Source organism: Vipera ursinii, assembly GCF_947247035.1.
Source record: "Vipera ursinii genome assembly, chromosome: 2".
NCBI lineage: Eukaryota > Metazoa > Chordata > Lepidosauria > Squamata > Viperidae > Vipera > Vipera ursinii.
The window spans coordinates 133,487,405-133,509,753 of NC_139513.1; the positions used below are offsets into that span (position 1 = coordinate 133,487,405).

Sequence of the window (22,349 nt, forward strand, 5' to 3'; positions counted from 1 at the left end):
CTAATAAAGCCAAATTATTACTGACATATTAAATTAAGAACAAATTTAAAGCTGTGAAAGGCAAATACCCTGCCCACAGCAGGAGTAAAAGGGCAATGAGACAACAAAAATGATGAGGCAAGACCCTCCTTTACCTCCTTTCTAAAGCAAGTTACAATAGATCACATTCAAAGGGACATATCCAGATAGTATATGATGCCAAGGGCAGGACTAGAATCAAGAATATTACCTTTTTAAGTAGAATACTATAGATCAAAAACTGTGATATACCCATACTCTAGCAGGCTCAGTGGAATGATTGATGATATGCTGAATTTCTTGCACTGCTAAAATGTTGGGGGACCAGTCTTTAGATTGAAGGTGTGATGGCTTTGCTTTATAGAAATTTATTCAATTTTCAATGTTTTTCTTGGATTCAATTTCATTGATTTTTACTGCAGTTCCTCTGGCTTTAGTCTCTAGTCTTCTGTGCACAAGCTGCATTTAACTAAACTATAGCTTAATCTCAGTACAGAGTCTAAATTTTCCTTCATGCACTTAGTCATTGTATGCACTGCTTTACTCACCTTGGAAGGCTTACTACCAACTTTAAGATATGGTTAAGATATGGCTTAATTCTTTATGTTGCTGAAATCAATAACATAAACTACAACAAATATTGTTTAATTAAATGCAGAAGCTTCCAAGCTCCTTTCCTGTCACGTGGGAGAAAAAATGAAAGTAACCAAGCCAAATGAGACCAGGCATATTCTACCTCACTAAGGTATAGTTTATAAAGTGATGTCTGAATGTTGCTAAAGGTCTTTGCAATCATAACATCAAGATGGACCCAAATTAATATTTATATCTTGCTCATTAGGAAGTGTGCAGTTTTCACACTGTTTAAGTTAATGTCAGGAATATTTGAAAGGGCAACTTTCATCTCTTATGTAGTTAACACTCCTGACCAAGACAACATGAAGATTAATTCACAGAAATGTAATTTGGGAATTATAATATACAGTAGCAATACCCTAGACTCCTTTTGAGGGAGTCATTCAAGAAAACTAGTTATGCCAAAGCATTTCCAGAAACACAACAGATGTTTACTATAATCCTAAGAAGGAAAATATTTTGAAAAGTGTTTCTGAGCAAACATCTCAAAAGTGAACTTTTGATCCCTTTCAAATTCCGCTCTATTTAGGAGAACATTGATCTTTGACAAACAATGAAGGATCAGCAATTGGCCTGTTTGTTCAAAACCTTTATTCTAGAATCTAGAGCCTTATTTATAATTGCTCTCCACAGGCCTGAAGGAGGAGTTAAGGAAAGCAATAGATAGCAAAACGCTGTGGAACTTTACAGAGGTCATTACTGGTTAGTACCTTTTATTTCTGTTTATCATGTCAGGGATGACAAATTCTTCCATCTTCAGGAATGTATCTTCTCAGCTGTGCTAGCAGCTCAGCTTGCTATGGTTTGGAAGATAGTCATCTACACGCTATTCTAGATGGACCATAAAATAATCTTACATGAACAATCAACAACAGAAAGCATTCTCCTCTCCTACCTCAACATCAAAGGACTCGTCACGTTTACTGGGATCTTCCCTGGCCAGTATGCTACTGTGGGAACACGGTGTCCCCCTTCCCAGGTTGTCTGCTTTGCTGAGCTACCACCTGTAAAATTTAAAAAGGGGAGAAAAAGCATTTTCAGATGCTTATTGTCCAATGCTTTTTTTATTCAATCAATCAAAAATGAAATCAGGGTATAAAAAAAAGTAATCCTTTTCAGCCAAGAAGACAAAACGTCATCAGGAAGGAAAAGATAAGTGGTCTATCAAGACATGTAATGATACTCTAAAAAAAAGGAAAACAGTTGAACATATAGAATAAATATTAGTATAATGTCTCAATATTGCCTCATTTTTTTCAGAAGAGCCAAGTCCCTAACTCCACAATTCAGTGTCTGAGTTATTTTTGGCTTTCCTTGCCAGCTCAAGGTTTGACTCAGCCTTCCATCTTTCCAAGGTTGGTAAAATGAGGACATAAGATTGTTGGGGGCAATAAGTGACTCTGTAAACCACCCGGAGAGTTCTGTAAAGCATGCTGAAGCAGTATCTAAGTCTAAGGGCTATTGCTATATGGCAGCTTCTAAGGACTAGAAGTAGTTTCAAAGAGACAGCATGACATAGTATGTATCAAGCTACCTTTGGATGTAAGTTTTACACTTCTGGCCCTTTTAAATTACTTTCTCTCAGGAGCCCTTGAGAAAGCATAGTAGACCCAAGATGCTGCAGAGAACAACTTGGTGAATGACACGGATAAAAGTCCAGTTTTACTAGTCAGAGGATTTATTTACACTTACATAAAACTATGTACAGTAGCTCCAGCATAATGTTAGACCTGGGAATTCACCGTGGAGACAGCTAGAATTGAAGCTGAGAGAAAGAAGTAGATGCGTATCATGAAAGATGCTGCCAAATTAGGGAGGATTAGGCAAATCAGTGATCAAGCTAAGGAAGGGTGGCTCCCTTTTCAAAGAACAAGGCCAAACCATGAGGGTTCCCACCCAAACAACAAAAACAGCTTTAGAGGATATCAAAACTTACAAGTGTTTAAGATTTGGAGATTTGAAGAACTGTGTCAGCAAATCTACATGAATGAAAATAAACGCTTCCCACAAATTTCAAGATAATCCAACTTTGCTTCCAAGTCCAGATGTCAAGATGGGGATGAAGCTGGGCGTGCTTATGTAACAAGATTTGGAAATGTTCCTTGCACAAACTGTTTCATCAGACTGCAAAAACATTTATATAACGATACACCTGGCACAGCTGCTGTGTTTAAAAAATTATCCCTCCTGCAGGCACTGTAGGCAATTTCCCCTTTGCCTCTTCACACAGAAACATAGGAAGCAGATCAGACTAATCCACTTTTCTCTGAAGGGTCTTTGGCTCACCTCCTAAACTGGCAAACTTCATTTCCCCCAAAGCATTCACTTCACTTCATCTCTGGTTATCCAACAGAGCAGAAAACAATTTAGCCAGGACTTACATCTTCCAAAGCATCCTGCTATACAAAAATTTTTAATAGCTTTTCACAGCATGAAGCAAATTGAAAATCTAGCCCTAGCAACTGGACTTTCTTGTTTTTCTTTGAAGACGTTTCGCTTCTCATCCAAGAAGCTTCTTTAGCTCTGACCGGACGGTGGGGAATGGAAGGATTTATATTCCTTGAAGACAGCTGGTCATTTGCATTCTTTTAGAGCACGGGTGTCAAACTCGCCGTTGTCACGTGACATGTCACAACGTATCGCAACCTTTTTTTTTCATTGTGGGAGCTGGGGTGGGCGCAGCCTCTGCATGATGCAATCAGCCCATGGGCCAGCAGTTTGACACCACTGTTTTAGAGAGTCGGGGCCATTTGGAGGTTTTCTGTGTCCTCAGGGTCACCTGAGTAGTACAAATGTGTGTGGAACCTTCGTGGCTGCAGGATGTTTTCTGCCACGTTCCTGTAGTCCGCAATGTTTTCTGGAAATCCATTCATACTCCTGCACCATTCGAAGGGTGTCCATCCCAAACTCCACAGATAGATGTCTATGGAGATTGTCAGTCAACCAGGTCATGGTTGTCCCAAAGGTGCCTTTTCAGGAGTCAACTGGACTTTGTTTTTCTTTGAAGACATTTCGCTTCTCATCCAAGAAGCTTCTTCAGCTCTGACCGGTGGTGAGGAATGGAAGGATGGTGCATGAGCATGAATGTCCATCCCCTAGTTCTTTTCTCTACACAAGCCAAACCCAAATCCTTCAACTCTTCTACATATATTTTAGCTTCCAGGCCCCTAATAATCTTTGTTGCTCTTCTCTGCACTCTTTCTAGAGTCTCAACATCTTCTTGGTAATGTGGTGACCAAAACTGGATGCAGTATTCCAGGTGTGGCCTTATTAAGGCTTTATAAAGCAGTACTAATACTTAACGTGATTTTGATTCTATTTCTCTGTTTATACAATCAAGTGTTGTATTAGTGTTTTTGGCTGCTGCTGCATTCTGCTGGCTCATATTTAAGGGATCTTCCACTAGGACTCCAAGGTCCCCCTCACGGTTACTCTTTTTGAACAAGGTTTCACCTAATCTGTACTTGTACCTTTGGTTTTTCCTGCCTAAGAGTAAAACCTTGCTTTTCTCCACATTAAATTTTATTTTGTTGGATAGGACCCATTTTTCAAGTCTATCAAGATCTTTTTGGATCCTGACCTTGTCTTCTGGGGTGTTGGCTATTCCTGCCAGCTTAGTATCATTTCAAATTTGATGAGTCCCCCTTCTATTTCCTTATAAATCTAGATTTTTTTTATTGAAAAGTTTTAAAATACAATTTTCCTTTAAAAAACCCCCCTTCCCCATCCCTCCTCCCCCCCTACCTCCCCCCCTCCCTCCCTCCCTCCTCCCCCCCCTACCTCCCCCCCTCCCCCCCTCCCCCCCCGACTTCCCAGAGCTGAATACAAGGTATATGTATAAAAAGAAAAAAAAAAGAAAAGCAAACATAAGCAACCATGTACTAACAACTATAAATTCTAAAATCCATCACTCTCTAGCTTATATAGGATAAAACAAACCTTAGCAATATTAAATATATATAAAGAACTAAAATAAAAAAACACTTTCTAGCTTATATATGATAAAACAAACCTTAATAATATTAAATATACATTAAAAACAAGAAAAGAAAACCCCAAAATAGAAAGAGAAAAAAAAACAGAAAAAAAAAGGAAAAAAGAATTATTCAGATACTATATAATACTTCTCAACCCTATACTTGTCCTAAATAGACTCCATCCATTTTGTCCATTCCATGATATAACGTTCTTACACATAATCTTTCAAATTAACCAAAATCTTTGCCACCTCAACCAAATCAGAAAACTTTAAAGTCCACTCTTCTGTAATCGGCCGTTCCTCTTCCAGTACCACATCTATAATTATTCCAAACAATAAAAAAGATTGCGAACAAAACTTTAACCTCCATTTGGAAATCTTCTATATATTCCACCAAACTTTAATCCAAAAAAACTCACCCTTTCCACAAAACCACCACATATAAAAAATATATTGCGTCTACACCCAGATCTTTTCCCACCTCCCATACTTGACTATAAATACGTCGTAGAAATTCCAGACTTCTGCAAATCCTGCTATTTTCTCTTCTTAGATCGTTTTGCAGCAGCACGCGTCACCCTCTGTTCTATAGAATCATCCGACGAAGTTGTGTCTTGATCTCCTCCAACACCGTTGTCTTCTATCTGACCACCTTCGACCTCTTGATGCACTCCTTCTCCAGATCCCTTTTCAGCTTCCAGAAGTGTTAATGGCGTTGCATTTAAAACATTATTATAGAAATCACGCGCTTGCATCACAGTAACCAGACGGTACCTTTTACCTTCGTGCGTCACCATCAACCCAACTGGGATCTCCCATCTGAACCTTATATCTCGTTGCTTGAGCTCTTGCACAAGAAATGTAAAATCCTTCCTTCTCCTTAAAATCTTTGGAGGAATTTCTTTTAAGACCAAAACTTCTTGATTAGCAATCACAACTTTAGTATCATAAGCAGCTCGTATAACTTCATCTCTAGTTTCCCTTTTTGCAAAATATACCACCACATCTCTAGGCAACTTTCTCTGTCTAGCAATCCATGAATTCACACGAAACACTTTATCCATGGCTCCTTTTATTTCAGCTGCTGGCTGTTTCAACACTACTTCAAAAGCCTCAGAAACCAGCTGCTTTAGATCTTCCTTGGTATTCTCCTTTAAGCCTCTAACTCTAATGGCAAACTGCATCTGGTAATATTGAGTAAGACTCAGTTCTTTTTCCACTTTATCTTCATTCTCCAATACTTTTGCTTCTAATATAGCATTCTTTTGAGTCAAATCTTCTAGCTTTTCCTCCAATTCTTCCACACAGCGAGCCACTTTACACACTGAAGACAAGATGTCTGCCTTCATCACTCTGAACTTCTGTTCCATCCTCTCCTCCATTCTCTCCTCCAATTTCTCCAATTTCTCCTCCATCTGTACAAATCTATCATTGATTCCAAAATTACCTGGGTGTGTTTTTCAAGAGCATCTTGTAAGTCCTTTGATGTCAATACATCAGGAGGATGCAGCGCCTGCAGTAATGATTGTTGCACAGGAGAAGTTCCAGCACTCCGAAGAGTTTTAGGGGGTGGTTTAGCCGCCATCTTTTACCAAATGTGACGCACTTTCACTTCAGATTTAAAATCCAAAAAAGTCCATCAAGCTGGAGAGTAAAATATAATAATCCTCTTCACCTTTTCCTCTTGTATCGCTCTGCCTGCTCCTTTAATCCATAGTCATTCCTTCAGGCAGGGGTGGTCGCAGACGCCTGGCTCTGCTCCAAGAAATCAGGAGCAGAGGCGCCGGCCAGCTGGGAGCAGCCCAGGCTACGGGGGAGTTCAATCCTTCAGCCGCCCAAGCCATAAGCTCAGGCAGCCCTGGAGAACTCTACCCCTACCTGGGAGCTCGCCCCCTCCTCTTCTCCCAAGGAGGGGGCTTCAAATTCGCCCGAACAGCTGATCGGCGCTGTTTCGGGCGAAAAAACAACAGCTGAGCCGCGGGCAGCCCGGGAAGGCTGTCTCCGTCGCCGCGGAGCCACCGGAAGTCTCAAAATCTAGATTTTTTAAATCATTCCCAAACAGATCTTGCTCCAATGACTATGCTTATAGAATAGTTGCGGGCAGCAATAAAGCCAGTTCCCCAGCATGAAGGAACAAGTAATGACATAACGGAAAGAACACTTATGTGTCACCCAACCTATCAGCCCTCACTTACGTTAACTAAGTGGCTCATTGTTGTTTGATGCAGTGCAGATAGAGACAAGTCTCAGAGGGTGAGGGAAAGAGTATAGAACTTGCAAGTGGTGGCATGTATTATGACTAAAGTCCTGCCCTTATCGGCATGCATATACAAAAATCATCCTACAGGCTTTGTCTTCCCACAAGGAAGCCCATGTATATAGGGAGTGGGGAGATGGGAATGATAACCCAAATCCTGAAAGTTAAATAGAAATTTTGTGGCATACCGGAAACCATTTTGAGAGGATTAACGGGGCTTCTGGAGGGGCAAACAATAACAATCACAGGAACAGTTTTTATTGTTATTCATACCAAGACTGTTATTCCCCAGTTAAGATGGAGGTATCTCGCTGATATGGGTTGAGCTATTAATCAGGACTGAATTTCTTTAATACTTGGATGGAAAACCACCAGAAAATCCAAGGGCTGAAGGTTAGACTTGGAAAAAGGTAATGCCAAACCACTTCAGACTACTGCCAAGAAAGTGGCTAAGAAGTACCCAAGCATTATTCAAACCAGTCACCAGATCTCAAACTTAATTTGAATAAGCCTTTGCTATTTCTATTTATCACATTTCATAGTTGATGTTGGTTGGTTTTCTTCTTCATGATTTGAACCCTACTGAAGGGCTTGCAGCTGTAAATGTAGTACAGGTAGTCCTCAATTTACAACCATTTGTTTAGTGACCATTTGAAGTTACAAAGGGACTGAAAAAGTGACTTATAACTGTTTTTCACACTTACAACCATTGCAGCACCCCATGGTCACGTGATCAAAATTCAGGCGTTTAACAATTAACTCATATTTATGACAGTGGCAGTGTCCTGGGGTCATGAGCCTTGGTGGAGCAGTGGGCTAATGCCTCCTTAAGTAACACCAGCTGCCTGCAATTAGTGCAGGTTCGCATCCCACCAGACTCAAGGTTGACTCAGCCTTCCATCCTTCCGAGGTAGGTAAAATGAGGACCCAGATTGTTGGGGGCAATTAAGCTGACTTTGTAATAATGCCACTTGGTGTGTGTGTGTGAAAGCCCTAATAAGCAGGCATATACATAGAATGAAGGCTACTGCTAAGCTTGTAAGCCACCCTGAGTCTTTGGAGAAGGGCGGGATATAAATGGAATTAAAATAAAAAAATATATAAATGTGATCCTCCTTTGCAATCGTCTGACAAGCAAAGTCAATGAGGAAGCCAGTTTTACTTAACAAATGTATTGCTAACTTAACAACTGTAGTGATTCACTTAACAACTGTGGTAAGATAGGTTGTAAAATGGAGCAAATTAACAAACGTCTCACTTAGCAACAGAAATGTTGGGCTTAATTATGGTCAAAAATCTAGGACTACCTATATCTAATAATGCATGAGATAATCAATTATGTTAGTAGTAATTTGGTGGTCATAAATCATTCCAAATTTAGACAATTCAATTTCTTTCTAAACACTCATAGTATTGCACCAACTGCCCTAATACCACTTTTTCCATAATTTGTAATCTTTGATTCCAAATCTTGTTATTTTGTCATCTTTTCCAATTCTGTGTCTTTAACATCACTGTCTCTTGGAATGGCTATATCAATAAATGAAAAATGGCTCTTTTCAATTACAGCAATGTCTGTATCTTCATCATCATCATCATCATCATCATCATCATATCATGGGTTATTCCTGGCACAAAACCATAAAATGTGTCTTTGCTACTAGGCTAATTCAATTTGTACAGTATAGGCAGTCTTCCACTTACGACCACAATTGAGCCTAAATTTCTGTTGCTGAGACAATTGTTAAGTGAGTTTTGCTCCATTTTATAACCTTTATCGCCATAGTTGTTAAGTGAATCATTGCATTTTACACGGTTGTAAAGTGAATCTGGCTTCCCCATTAACTTTAATTGTCAGAAGGTTGCCAAAGATGATCACATGATCCCAGAACACTGTAATCGTGATAAATATGAATTAGTTGTCATGCATCTGAATTGTTATTACATGATCATAGGGATGCTGCAACAGTTGCAAGTGTGAAAAAACGGTTGTAAGTCACATTTTTCAATGCCACTGTAACTTGAAACAGTAACTAAACAAACTATTGTACGTCGAGGACTTCCTGTACTTTGCTGCTATAAAATGGCCTCCTCAGGATGTTGCAACATCAGAAGTTAAGATGGGTAAGTTCATCCTGTAAACCACCAAGATATCCCAGTCAAAGGACAGTTTAAAAAAAAAAAGCATTGCTCTGTGTTGCTAAGAGATTGTACATACATGAAAATATCCAAAACCGGGCCAGTAACTTGAGGTCAACATGAAGGAAACTTTATTATAAAACAATTACTTGTTGTGCCCTTAGCATACATGGAAAATTGTTCCCTTGTGGCCCTGTGCAATTTCAAAGGTTTGAATCTCCACAGAATATCCCTTCATTAGAAATGTTGTTTTCCCTAGAGCAAAAAGATTTAGTTCACCCAATCTGATTTCTTTCAGATGCCCATCATGAAACTGTTTGATTTCTCTCTTAAGAAAGCCAGTTTTAATGGGGATACTGACCGGAAGCACCGACTCAGTATAACAACAGATGCACTTGTGACAAATCTCTAGTTTTGCTTGTTAAATCTAAAGATTCTCCACTAAAAGCAGACTAAAGGCAACAAACTCAATTTAGATCCCACCACCAATTCTTTTAGTTCAAATAAATGATGGCCAGTTGACAAATTGACCTATCTTTCCTTCATTCGCTATCTTGAAGCACAAAGAATATCAAATATATATCAGTTTGAATAGTGACATTTTCTGGATTACGTCTTTATGGAAGCACACATCTCCAACCAAATTCATATTCTGGCATTTATTTCATCAGAGGCTATTCAAATTCTCTACTGCATCAAATTACAAAAAATTCCAGAGAAAATCTGAGAGATGACAGAAACAAAACGTTGCTTTGAAAGAAACAGGAGAGAAACTAAAAAAAACAAAAATGAAAAATCAGCAGCAAAGGAGATGTTCCTGGACCAATTTCAGATGTCACTCTTTTCCAAACATTTAGAACAATTAACCAGTGGAACAACCTGCCTCCAGAAGTGGTGAATGCTCCAACAATGGAAGTTTTTAAGAAGAGACTGGCCAGCCACTTGTCTGAAATGGTATAGGGTTTCCTGCCTGAGCAGGGGGTTGGACTAGATGACCTGCAAGGTCCCTTCCTCCTCCTCCTCCTCCTCCTCCTCCTCCTTCATCATCATCATCATCATTATTATTATTATTGGTAGTCCTAGATTTTTTACCATAATTAAGCCCAGAATTATCTCATACATATGTAAGACATTCTATCCCAACAAGACATAGATGGTGATTTTTTTTCCCTCAAGGAAATATTTTTAGTACTTTAGAACCTTCAGTTCATAGGAAGGTCTCCCTATGAACTGATTCACTTTTTTCTAGATCCTTGTGTACAAAAAAAGCAGGAAAGTAGCTAGCATCTTCAGATAAGGTAACAGTTTAAGAACAGAAATAGATGAAAAATATTACTTTACAATGCAAAATGAATTATGCAGCTATATAAAACAGAATGTTGGAATTTTATCTCATTCTTTCTTCTTTTCTTCTTCTTCTCCTCCTCCTCCTCCCTTTGATGTTGTATTACATATACTACATTTTGCATATTTCATTTTATTCAACATTCCAATCTATTGTAAATTTAATTTGGGGTTTAATTAATTTTTAAAAATTGCTTCAAATCAAAAAGCTTATGAAAAGGCATCTAAGACTCCAGAGAGCTATTGGTATTCAAATAACAAAGGCTAGCAAATTGCCGACCACTATTTCAACTTTATTCACTGTTGGCATTTAACGCCCTTTCACACACTGATCTGTTACAAACATTCATCATCATCATCATCATCATCATAAACCCACAGTGAGACACTACCTTGATGCTGTGGGAATTTCCCTATCAAGTTCCACAATCTATTTTTAAAGATTAAAATTAAAATTATTTATTATTAATTAATTTTTATATATTAATATAAAAATGGTTTTTATGACATCGATTTTATTTTGGAAAAGCAAGGGTTGCCAATCTGAGACGTTCATTTGCATGAATGAAACCATATCATGTGTGCAGATATGATCTTTTAAAACTACAGGACAGTGTTTAAACAAAGAAAAGAAACCCTGGGACTTCCTCTGGGGGAGTTCTGCCACAGTCTTTTTCCCCCCCTTCTATATTTGGAAATGGACAGGAAACAGATGAGGAAAAAAAGCCAGCTGCTGCTATTCCCAAAGAGTAACTGGGGAAATATGACCTTAAGAGCATCGGTTCATGTGTACTCACTCACAGACATACACGCCAAGGGTATCATATACAAAACCAGGAAAGATCTGCACTTACACTGCACCTTCCTGTCTGCAAAAGCAGAAATAACTGTCCCTCTTCCTTTGCTATCTGAGCTGAGAGAACGTCAGTCCCTGTTCTGACAGGAGTGTGCAAAGTTCCACTGTGACAGTATTTCTAAACCATGAAAAACAAGTGTGAGAGAAACCATGAAAAATCAAAGGGATCTTCTTTTCAAACTTGGGTGTCTCTGACAAAACTAACTAAGGGTTAAGTACAACCACAATAGTGTGAATAAATAAAAATGGCTGGAAGCCATAAAGGAGTTTGTTTTTGATGTTCCATAACATGTAGCTATTATTTATCATGTTTGAAAGAGTGAACGTCACACAGACAACTTTCCCACGCTGACTGCATTTCATAAATGACTGCTGGAGGCAAAATCGACTATAGGATAGCCCTCTAACGTCATGCAGCCATGTGCCCAGCAAAGCATGTTTCAAAAGAAGAGAGGAACTACCAGATTGGGGAAAAAAGAAAAAAGAAAAAGAAAACAAAATGCAGCCCAAATTATTTAGTCAGAAAAACTGACAAGAACTTTCAAAAAGTCCTGTTACCTTTTGTTCTTTGCCACATCCCTGTATATGGACCAACACTTCCTGCATAGTCACACTTTTCAGACCAAGGACCATTGTCTCCTAGAAAGATAAGAAGAGACCTTGTTGATAAACAGAACAGGAAGGTGTCTTTCACTGGAAACAATGGCAGCAGCCACAGCAAGGTTACAGTTGAAGGGCCAAAGAGTGTAATTTCCATTTCTTTCAACTGAATATTTCTTTAAAAAATAACAATTACACATGGTTTACCAAGCTTTATCAAGCTTCTTCTTCTTCTTTTACTATCAAATGGATTATATGAAGCTGGAAAGGAAGATACAAGATTATAAAGGATATTGAAAGACTGCAGAATTCCATCCCTGCAGACTCACCTGTTCCTTAATGCAGGAGTTTAGTAAATTCTCTAAATGAAATGAACCTTTACTGTCGAAGTACAACTATGTGTACATTGAGATTAGCTGAGCCTCCCTTTGTGCTCCCACCCCCCCAACACACAGTGACAACAAACCCTCCATCTTACTACACCATGTGAACCAACTACACCACACACTGGCCTCCCAAGTCAATTCTGCATAAAATGCATAAAACATCTTCAGAGAAAGGAAAGGAAGTATTTATTTAATTGGATTTATATACCGCCCTTTCCCGCAGGACTCAGGGCGGTTTACAGGGTATTTTAAACAAGAAATACAAAAGTTAAAAACAATTAAAAATAATTACAACAGTCCCTGAAAAAGTAAAAAACCCCAATTAAAATTAAAATTCTCAGCCTGGGCCAGAGAGCAAGAAGAGCCAGGTCTTCAGGTCCAGGCGGAATGAACGGAGGTCGGGGGCAGTCCTAAGCTCCACGGGCAGCTGGTTCCAGAGGGCAGGCGCACCCACTGAGAAGGCCCTCCCCCTGGGTGTTACCTGCCGGCAATCTTTTACCGGCGGCACCCTGAGAAGTCCCTCCCTGTGGGAGCGCACTGGACGAAGGGAGCTTGATGCCGGCAGCAGGTGTTCCCTCAGATATCCCAGACCCAAGCCATTTAGGGCTTTATAGGTCATTACCAGTACCTTGAATCTCACCCGGAGGGCAACCGGAAGCCAATGCAGCTCGCGGAGTAGAGGTGTTACATGGGAGTATCGGGAAACCCCCATCACAACTCGCGCGGCCGCATTCTGCACCAGCTGAAGCCTCCGAGTGGTCCTCAAGGGCAGCCCCATGTAGAGAGCGTTGCAGTAGTCTAAACGGGAGGTCATGAGCGCATGAGTGACTGTACGTAGGGCATCTCGGTCCAGGTAGGGTCGCAACTGGCGCACCAGGCGAACCTGAGCAAAAGCCCCCCTGGTCACGGCTCCTATGTGGTCTTCAAAATTGAGCCGGGAGTCAAGGAGGACGCCCAAGTTGCGAGCCCTATCAATGGGGGGGGGTAACACCTCACCCCCCATCGTTAAAGGTGGAATGGTCTGGTTAACCCGAGATGCCGATATGCACAGCCACTCAGTCTTGGCAGGATTGAGACGAAGCCTGTTTCTCCCCATCCAGACCTGGACCGCCTCCAGGCAATGGGACATCACAGCAAGGGCATCGCTGGGTTGGTTCGGGGTGGAAAGAAAAAGCTGGGTATCATCAGCATACTGATGATCCCCCACCCCGAAACCACGAATGATCTCACCCAGCAGCTTCATATAGATGTTGAACAGGAGGGGCGAGAGAACCGACCCCTGAGGAACTCCACAAACAAGAGGCCTCGGGGTGGATCTCTGCCCTCCCGTCAACACTGACTGCGAGCGGCCCAGGAGATAGGAGGAGAACCACCGTAAAACGGTGCCTCCCACTCCCAACCCCCTGAGACGCCGCAGTAGGATACCATGGTCGATGGTATCAAAAGCCGCTGAGAGATCTAATAGGACTAGGACAGAGGAATAACCCCTGTCCCGAGCCCACCAGAGATCATTCACCAGCGCGACCAATGCCATCTCCGTGCTGTGTCCAGGCCTGAAACCCAATTGGTATGGGTCCAGATAATCAGTTTCCTCCAGGAACAGAGGAAGCTGATGCGCCACCACACTCTCAACAACTTTTGCCAAAAAGCGAAGGTTGGAGACTGGACGATAATTGTTTAAAACAGCCGGGTCCAGGGCAGGCTTCTTGAGGAGAGGTCTCACCACCGCCTCTTTCAAGGCGGCGGGGAAACTACCCTCACTCAAAGAAGCTGATATAACTGCCTGGAACCAGCCTTGTGTCTCCTCCCGGGCCGCATAAACCAGCCAGGAGGGGCACGGATCCAACAAACAGGTGGTGGAGCTCAGCCTCCTCATGATCCTGTCCACATCATCAGGGGAAACAGGATCGAACTCAGTCCAGATAACATGCTCAAGACCGTCCGATTCCTCCACGTCAGACTCCGCCCAGTCAGAGTCCAGGCCGGCTTGGATCTGAGCGATTTTGTCCGTCAGATGATGACTAAACTAAACAATAAAGTCACTTTATTGTTACAATCCCTGACCCATCAAAACAAAAAGTGTCATCATAGGTATAATTCTAAAATAAAAGTTTAGACTGCAGAAACAAAATGGGTAGCTTTCCTTGAACAGCATGGCGACTATGCAAAACTTGATGATAAGATCAAGTTGGCCAAACAAATCTATTGGCTGGAGGAAAAATAAATAGCAAATGCTTCCTCTATCCTACTTGAAATTTTAACATATGCTTTACGAGCTGGGGTAGGTTCTGGAATGCCTCAAAAGTTCACAGCCTCCCTGACAACTATGGGCTTTTTTCACCTGATGACTAGTTCAACTCATTTCCCATCTTTACCTGTTTTGCATGTTTTGATCTATCAAACAGAGCTGGCATATTCTCCCAGAGTAACATAAGGTTAATGTGGAAGTTCTAACTGTGTGCAGTTGGTCGCCTCTTCTTGTGTTCGTTATTTTCCTCAGCACTTATAGCCAACAAATATTATAATTTGTCAAGACCTGAACACTTTTTTCCTCTTCTATTTATATTTCAATCTATTCTACTTATTCATTATTTTTATTTTCACTCTTTATTTTCTAATATTTATATTGATTTTATTTTGTTAAAAATATTCATCGTATTTATATGGCTGACCATCTCACAAGAGTGTGTGTCTGGATGATGTACAACAGTGAATTTGTTTTAATAAAAAATTTCTTTTAATAAAATTTGTATTTTTTTACAAAAGAAAATCTGGCTGCCAAACACATTGAATACAAATGGGTCCCTAAACAGGGCTATGAAACAGGACAATTACAAAGTCTAAAAGATTAACATTGTTTTTTCCTCAAAACAGGGGAAACAACTTGCAGAGACACGTTTTTTCTGAGTGAGGAGGAGAGCTACTTGCCACTTGAATAATTCTTAAAGACAAAACAATAGTAAGAAAGAGTTTGCCTTGGAGTTTAATGAACGACGTTTTAGGTCCCTCACTTAGGAGAAAACAACTCATTAACAGCAGACTTCGGAACTGGCTATTTTCTTCTTATGTAATGAAGTGCTTAATTATTAGTCAAAGGTGACAAGGTTTGTGTTTTTGGCTACAATTGAAGAATTTGTTCAAGCAAAGAGTGCCTGTGGTGAACAAACTTCAGAATGGACAACTGATACATGCAGAACCCCTTTAAAAATTATAAGTAAATTGGGCAGTCTGTTCACCGTCTACATTAAATTTGGTGACAAGAAAGAATCCCTGCCAAGGTTAACCTACACTGCACAGCTGTTCCTGAGAACAATCTAGGACCAGCCAGTTGTATCACCTCATCTGCTTTATGGCTAAAACTCAGCTACAGCTATGTAAGTGTTGTAAGTTCAGAAGGAGCAAGGATACACTAAGATTCAAACTAAACTGAACTGTATGCTATGCCCTAAACCAGTTTCACAAATTTACAGAGTCTGAAACCCCTACTCTGGGTTTTATTTTTATCTGTCTATATGTCTATGTTTATGTCTGTCTATCTTCTATCTAGCTATCTATCTATCTATCTATAACTCTAACTCTATCTCTTTCTCTCTATATAAAAGCAGAACTTGTGTGCCGATTTCTCTTTTCAGATGGGAGCCCAGCGGTGTGGAGAAAGTAAGTAAGGAGGCACTGCCCAGTTCTTTAACTGGTAGATCCAGGACGACTCAAAAGTCAAACACAGATTTCACAAATGTACAATTATAGCTTGAAGCAGCAAAACATCAGAGCTGCAAATTAATCTGAACATCTATTTTACAGTTCCAGTAAATTAATCTGAATGTTAATAACAAGTGTTGTTATTCATCTGGATGTCTGACTGGTTTAAAAACCATTTCTGAGAACCCCCCCCCCGGCTCATTTATGATTAAATCTAGAAGTGGATAAAGTTGTTTAAGCTCCTTCAAATACAGCACAAGCACACAAAAAATATACCTCCATTCTACCGCTTTCACCTTTTTACTTTGTTCCATGAATTCCTAGGGGGGAAAACATTTTTATTAGCAGAGGTTCATTTGGGGGACAGGAGCTACCAGCTGATCCTTCAAGAGGAGGCCTTCCTTAATCTCCTTTTTTTCTCTAAACCTATAGGGTATATGACAAAATAAGTCTCTAAGAGACCAATTTTAAGAATCGGTGATGGTTGCAAGAAGCCGGTATCTGTCATAAACCATCAGCCTGTCAGATGCTTTTGGGGAGCACCAGGGCTTTTTTTCTCATAGAACGCTCAGAACGGAGTTCCGGCACCTTTTTTTGGATGGAACCTTGTAGGGTAGGCAAGGCGGGTTGTATGACATGTGTGAGTTCCGGCACCTTTTTCTTTTACAAAAAAAGCACTGGGGAGCACTATCTTTTCAGAACATTTATCTGAGTTTATTGGATTTGTTTGCTGCTCATCTCAACACCAGTTCGAGGGTGTCTGGATGAGGCTATAGCCACAGATGAAAGAGTTCTACTTGGGCTGGTAGTTATACTGCCAGCTCCTGCTTCAGAATGCATAGATAACTCACTTCTGGAATCTCTATGCCAGCGTTTCCCAACCTTAGGAACTTGAAGATGCGTGGACTTCAACTCCCAGAATTCCCCAGCCAGCTATGCTGGCTGGGGAATTCTGGGAGTTGAAGTCCACGCATCTTCAAGTTCCTAAGGTTGGGAAACGCTGCTCTATGCAACAGAACAAAAGACCCCAGTCCCAAATACTTGTCTTATAACCCTTCATTTAGTGATCGTTTGAAGTTGTACCCGCACTGAAAAGGTGACTTATGACCATTTTTCACACTTACAAACATCGCAGCACCCCCATGGGTTACCAAATCAAAATGTGGATGCTTGGCAACTGGCTTGTATTAATGAGGGCTGCAATGTCCCAGGATCATGTGATCACCTTTTGCGGCCTTCTAAAAAGCAAGGTCAGTGGGGAAGCCAGATTCCCTTAACAACCACATTACTGACTTAACAGATGCAACGATTCGCTTAACAACCGTGGCAAGAAAGGTCCTAAAATGGGGCAAGGCTCGCTTAACAACTGTCGTGCTTAGCAATGGAAATTTCAGGCTCAGTTGTGGCTGTAAATCACGGACTCCCTGTAAATGGCTGAAGTTTATTTTTAACCAGGGTTACCAGCTGCAAGCCTTTTAGTGTGTACGTTGCTAGTAGAAGCCCAACAATGGAGTAACAAAGAATAAAAAAGACTGTTCCATCTTAATGAAGTTAAAGTACGGAAACCTGGATTACCTGCATTGTAACACAAGACTTGAGTTCTGCGTACGGAAGCTAATCATCACTAACTTCTAAACCAGGGGTGTCAAACTCAATTACATTGAGGGCCGCATCAGCATTGCGGTTGCCCTCAGGGGGCCGGGTGGGTATGGTCAGGGTGGGCGTGGCCTACTGGGTGGGTGTGGCTAGAGTGCCTATGGCCTACTGGGTGGGCGTGGCCAGCTCTGCATCGTTCGCATCAAGGGTGTCTATGGGGGCCTGGGCAGGAGTGGGACAGATCTGAGGGTCTCTGGCAGAAGGAGGGTCTCTGGGCCAGGGCCAAGGCAGTGGGGGCCGTTCCCTCACTGTTTCCAGGATGGCTTCGGGGGCCACATGAAACCACTTCGCGGGCCGGATCTGGCCCCAGGCCTTGTGTTTGACATGTCTGCTCTAAACACTCTGAGCAAACAAAGAAGCAAGGGGGACAGACAAAGGAAGAAAACAAAGGTAGCAGCAGAAAAAAAAGCAGCACTGCAAATAAATAAGAGGGGAGCTGATACCTCTATACTTTTACTGCTTTTAATTCTCCTAGGTCATTAGAGGCACAGGGTTGGAGTCCTAGCGCCAGTCAGGGAAATCTGTCCCATAACATTTTTGCTTCTCTGAGGACTTCCAGCCAAGACTGTATGAAGGCAAAGAATCCTTTTGTCTCACATTCCATGAGTCTGCTGCATCTTTCTTTAGAGTACAGTATGCACAGTAATCACTAGTCAGCAGGCCCTTTATTTTAAGAGCCATGAGCTAGACTGCAGGGATTATTATTATTATTATTATTATTATTATTATTATTATTATTATTATTATTATTATTAATAATAATAATAATAATAATAATAATAATAATAATAATAATAATAATAATAATAATAATAATAATAATTTTATTTGTATACCGCCCTTCTCCCGAAGGACTCAGGGCGGTGAACAGGGCGATACATGTTAAAAAGACAGAATACAAAAATTAAAAAAGATTAAACAAGTGCCCAGAACTCTTAAATAGATTAAAACGCATTTAAAAGTAATAAAAACCCAACCCCCTCCCATCAGGCCAGGCCAGCTTGTTCAAAAAGATACGTCTTTAGATCGCGCCGGAAGAAGCGAAGGTCAGGCGCCATCCGGAGCTCAACCGGAAGACGGTTCCATAAAGCCGGAGCGCCCACAGAGAACGCCCTCCCCCTGGGGGCCACCAGTCGGCATTCTCTGACCGGTGGCACCCTGAGGAGACCCTCTCTGTGGGAGCGTATTGGGCGGAGGGAAGTTGACACCGGCAGTAGGTGCTCCCGTAGGTAATCCGGACCCATGCCATGTAGGGCTTTGTATGTCATCACCAGCACCTTGAATTTCACTCGGAAGGCAACTGGAAGCCAATGCAGCTCACGGAGCAGAGGTGTAACATGGGAGTATCGGGAGACTCCCAACACAACTCTCGCGGCTGCATTCTGTACCAGTTGGAGCCTCCGAGTGGTCTTCAAGGGCAGCCTCATGTAGAGAGCATTGCAGTAGTCTAAACGAGAGGTCACGAGCGCATGAGTGACCGTACGCAGGGCATCCCGGTCTAGATAGGGCCGCAACTGGCGCACCAGGCGAACCTGGGCGAAGGCCCCCCTAGTCACGGCCACTATGTGATCTTCCAAAGTAAGCCGTGAATCTAGGAGGACTCCCAAGTTGCGAGCCCTATCTACGGGGGGTAATAGCTCACCCCCCCTAGAAAGAGATGGGATATTCTGAATATTCCGGTATGCCGGTATGCACAGCCACTCAGTCTTGTTGGGGTTGAGTTGAGAGAGCCTGGCTTGCAGCCTTAGCTTTGCATGTCCAAATTGCCACGAACCCAGGCTGCATAAAATTTTGGGCACTGATAGTTCCCCTTCTCCCACTGCATTCTCATTTTCCATTAAAATGCTATTGCTAATTAATTTTAAATAAAGACCTTTATTATTTTGGGACTATATTCCACAGGAAGAATCTATCTGCACTACAGAATATGTTGGATGCTTATCCTGAAGCCCTCCTATTTAGGATTATAAATTCAAATCATTAAACCTAGCCATGCAAGAGAGTTAAAATGTACATCTATTAATTAATTCAATTTCCAATTTATATTTTTCTAAACTAAAATCTTAAACTAAAATAGCCATTCCAGTCTAGCAGAAACCCAATAGGTATGTACTACTACTTGATAAGATAGAAAAATGTGGGTTAGACAGCATCACCACCAGATGGATTCATAGCTGGCTGACCGGCCGTACTTAGCATGTGGTCCTGAATGGAACTGCATCTACATGGAGGGAAGTGTGTAGTGGGGTGCCCCAGGGCTCTGTTCTGGGCCCAGTGCTCTTCAACATCTTCATCAATGATTTGGGTGAGGGGTTAGATGGGGAACTCATCAAATTTGCAGACGACACCAAGCTGTTGATACTCCAGAAGACAGGTTTACAGAAGGATCTTGACAGACTGGAACATTGGGCACTATCTAACATAATGAAATTCAATGGTGAAAAAAGTAAGGTTCTACATTTAGGCAAGAAAAGCCAAATGCACAGTTTAGGAGGTACCTTGCTCAATAGTAGTAACTGTGAGAGGGATCTTGGAGTCCTAGTGGACAATCACTTAAATATGAGCCAGCAGTGTGCTGCAGCTGCCAAAAAAGCCAACACAGTGCTAGGCTGCATTAACAGAGGGACAGAATCAAGATCACGTGAAGTATTAATATCACTTTACAATGCCTTGGTAAGGCTACACTTGGAATACTGCATCCAGTTTTGGTCACCACGATGTAAAAAAGATGTTGGGAATCTAGAAAGAGTACAGAGAAGAGCAACAAAGATGATTAGGGGACCAGAGGCTAAAACATATAAGGAACGGTTTCTGGAATTGGGTACGTCTAGTTTAACAGAGAGAAGGACTAGGGGTGACATGATAGCAGTGTTCCAATATCTCAGGGCTTACCACAAGGAAGAGGGAGTCAAGCTATTCTCCAAAGCACCTGAAGGCAGGACAAGAAGCAATGGATGAAAACTAACCAAAGAGAGATGCAACTTAGAACTAAGGAGAAACTTTCTGACAGTTAGAACAATTAACCAGTGGAACAACCTGCCTCCAGAAGTGGTAAATGCTCCGACACTGGAAGTCTTTAAGAAGAGATTGGACAGCCATTTGTCTGAAATGGTATAGGGTTTCCTGCCTGGGCAGGGGCTTGGACTAGATGATCTCCAAGGTCCCTTCCAACTACTACTACTACTACTACTACTACTACTACTTTATTATATTATTATTATTATTATTATTATTATTATTATTATTATTATTATTATTATTATTATTATTATTATTATTATTCGCATAATCAGCCAGATGTTCAGACTGGATTTGGCATTTTTGTCTACCTATTGAGTCCTTACCAAAGACCTGGGATAGGAAGATGTGGCTGTTTGATGGTATTATAGATATTGTCGCAGGATGGAAGCAGTTCCTAGTAAGGCTGCCTTTTGCAATTAACTAATGGCGAATTTGTCAATGCCAATGGTGTTCCGAGTGGTGCTCCAGTTGTTTTGGGATTGCACCCAAGGAGCCTACTATTACTACTACTACTGCTGCTATTATTATTACATTTGAGGTCCATTTTTTTATTTTGTGGCATGCCCTGTCAGTGTTGGTATGGCCCATGCCCACGAAAACTGACGGCACAGACCACTAGTATATAAAAAGACAGCAAATACCACATTTTTCTAGCACTGATGATGTTACCTAGCTGGACAATGAGATGTCTGCAAAAAAATCACTATGTTCAGAGGGCACCAAGGAGCCCACAGTTCAACTTGAGCTACAAATATTCTTTTTCACAGGCATATAAATCAAGCATAAATATAGTCAGGTTTTTTTTATTGCAATGTGACGTTGGATAATCACTTAACTGGATCTTCAATCTGCTTACCTTAACAAATCAATATTGTTCTCCATTAATATAATTCTATAGTATGGAATGTAATCTAGCAGCTCATAATAATGTTCAATATTCAAATAGGGCTGTCATATGAATTTGTTCCATCATCTCTTTCTGGTTGGGGATAGGTAATATTTTAGATTTAAATCAAGAATGAGGGATAGATATTCCTTTTAAATAGAGTTACAGAGATCGTATAAGTGTGGCATTTTTTCAGGTATGGATGGTGGCATGTGGGCCTGGTGTATTCAAGCAGTGACTTGACAGCTATCCATCAGGGATGTTTGCTTCTTGCACTGGATCGGAGTCCCTAGCCACCACACCTGAAACATTTAACATACATCATTATTTAATTTACCAGGCTGATTCATGCTATTAGCCCCATTGTACCTAGCAAGTTTTTGGAATAGATTTTCAAATGTCCCCATTAAAATGACATTTCTGTGCCACCTGTATTGCCGTGAGGGGCTTTATTACTTCACCTGTAAACCAGAGGAATGTATCTTCCTTTGCTGTGCTGTCAACTGCATCCTTGACCCGTCCCACCAAAGCATCCATTTCCTTCAAGTATGTTCCATAGGGATCTTCGCAAGATTGATTCCAAGGTGCCTCAGACAAGACCAAAGGCACGTGCATATGAGCCAGAGCAAGATACAGGAAGAAAGGGAGGCCTTTCTGGCTGGCAAATGAAATAAAATAAAGGTTTGCAAGTTAATTATGTGGAGGAGCAACATCCTTGATCACAATTACTACACAATTATTGCCATTAGTAGTGGGTAGTCTCACACAGCAACTGACTAAAATTCCAACAGTAAGGTAGTCCTTGACTTACAACCATTCATTTAGTGACCATTCAAAGTTACAAAAGCATTGAAAAAAGGGACTTATGACCG

At 41.1% G+C, this 22,349-nt stretch overlaps 1 protein-coding gene across 6 annotated transcripts in view; it reads right to left on the reverse strand.

Moving 5' to 3' along the window:
• ARSG (arylsulfatase G) overlaps positions 1-22,349 on the reverse strand; it is a 164,086-nt gene that overhangs the window by 38,124 nt on the left and 103,613 nt on the right. For all 6 annotated transcript variants that reach the window (XM_083353177.1, XM_083353176.1, XM_083353172.1 and 3 more), the window contains 3 exons: positions 21,939-22,135; positions 11,788-11,868; positions 1,550-1,658 (listed from right to left, as the gene is read on the reverse strand). In XM_083353177.1, the coding sequence (XP_083209303.1) occupies positions 1,550-1,658; positions 11,788-11,868; positions 21,939-22,135 (387 nt within the window). The remainder of the gene's footprint in view (positions 1-1,549; positions 1,659-11,787; positions 11,869-21,938; positions 22,136-22,349) is intronic.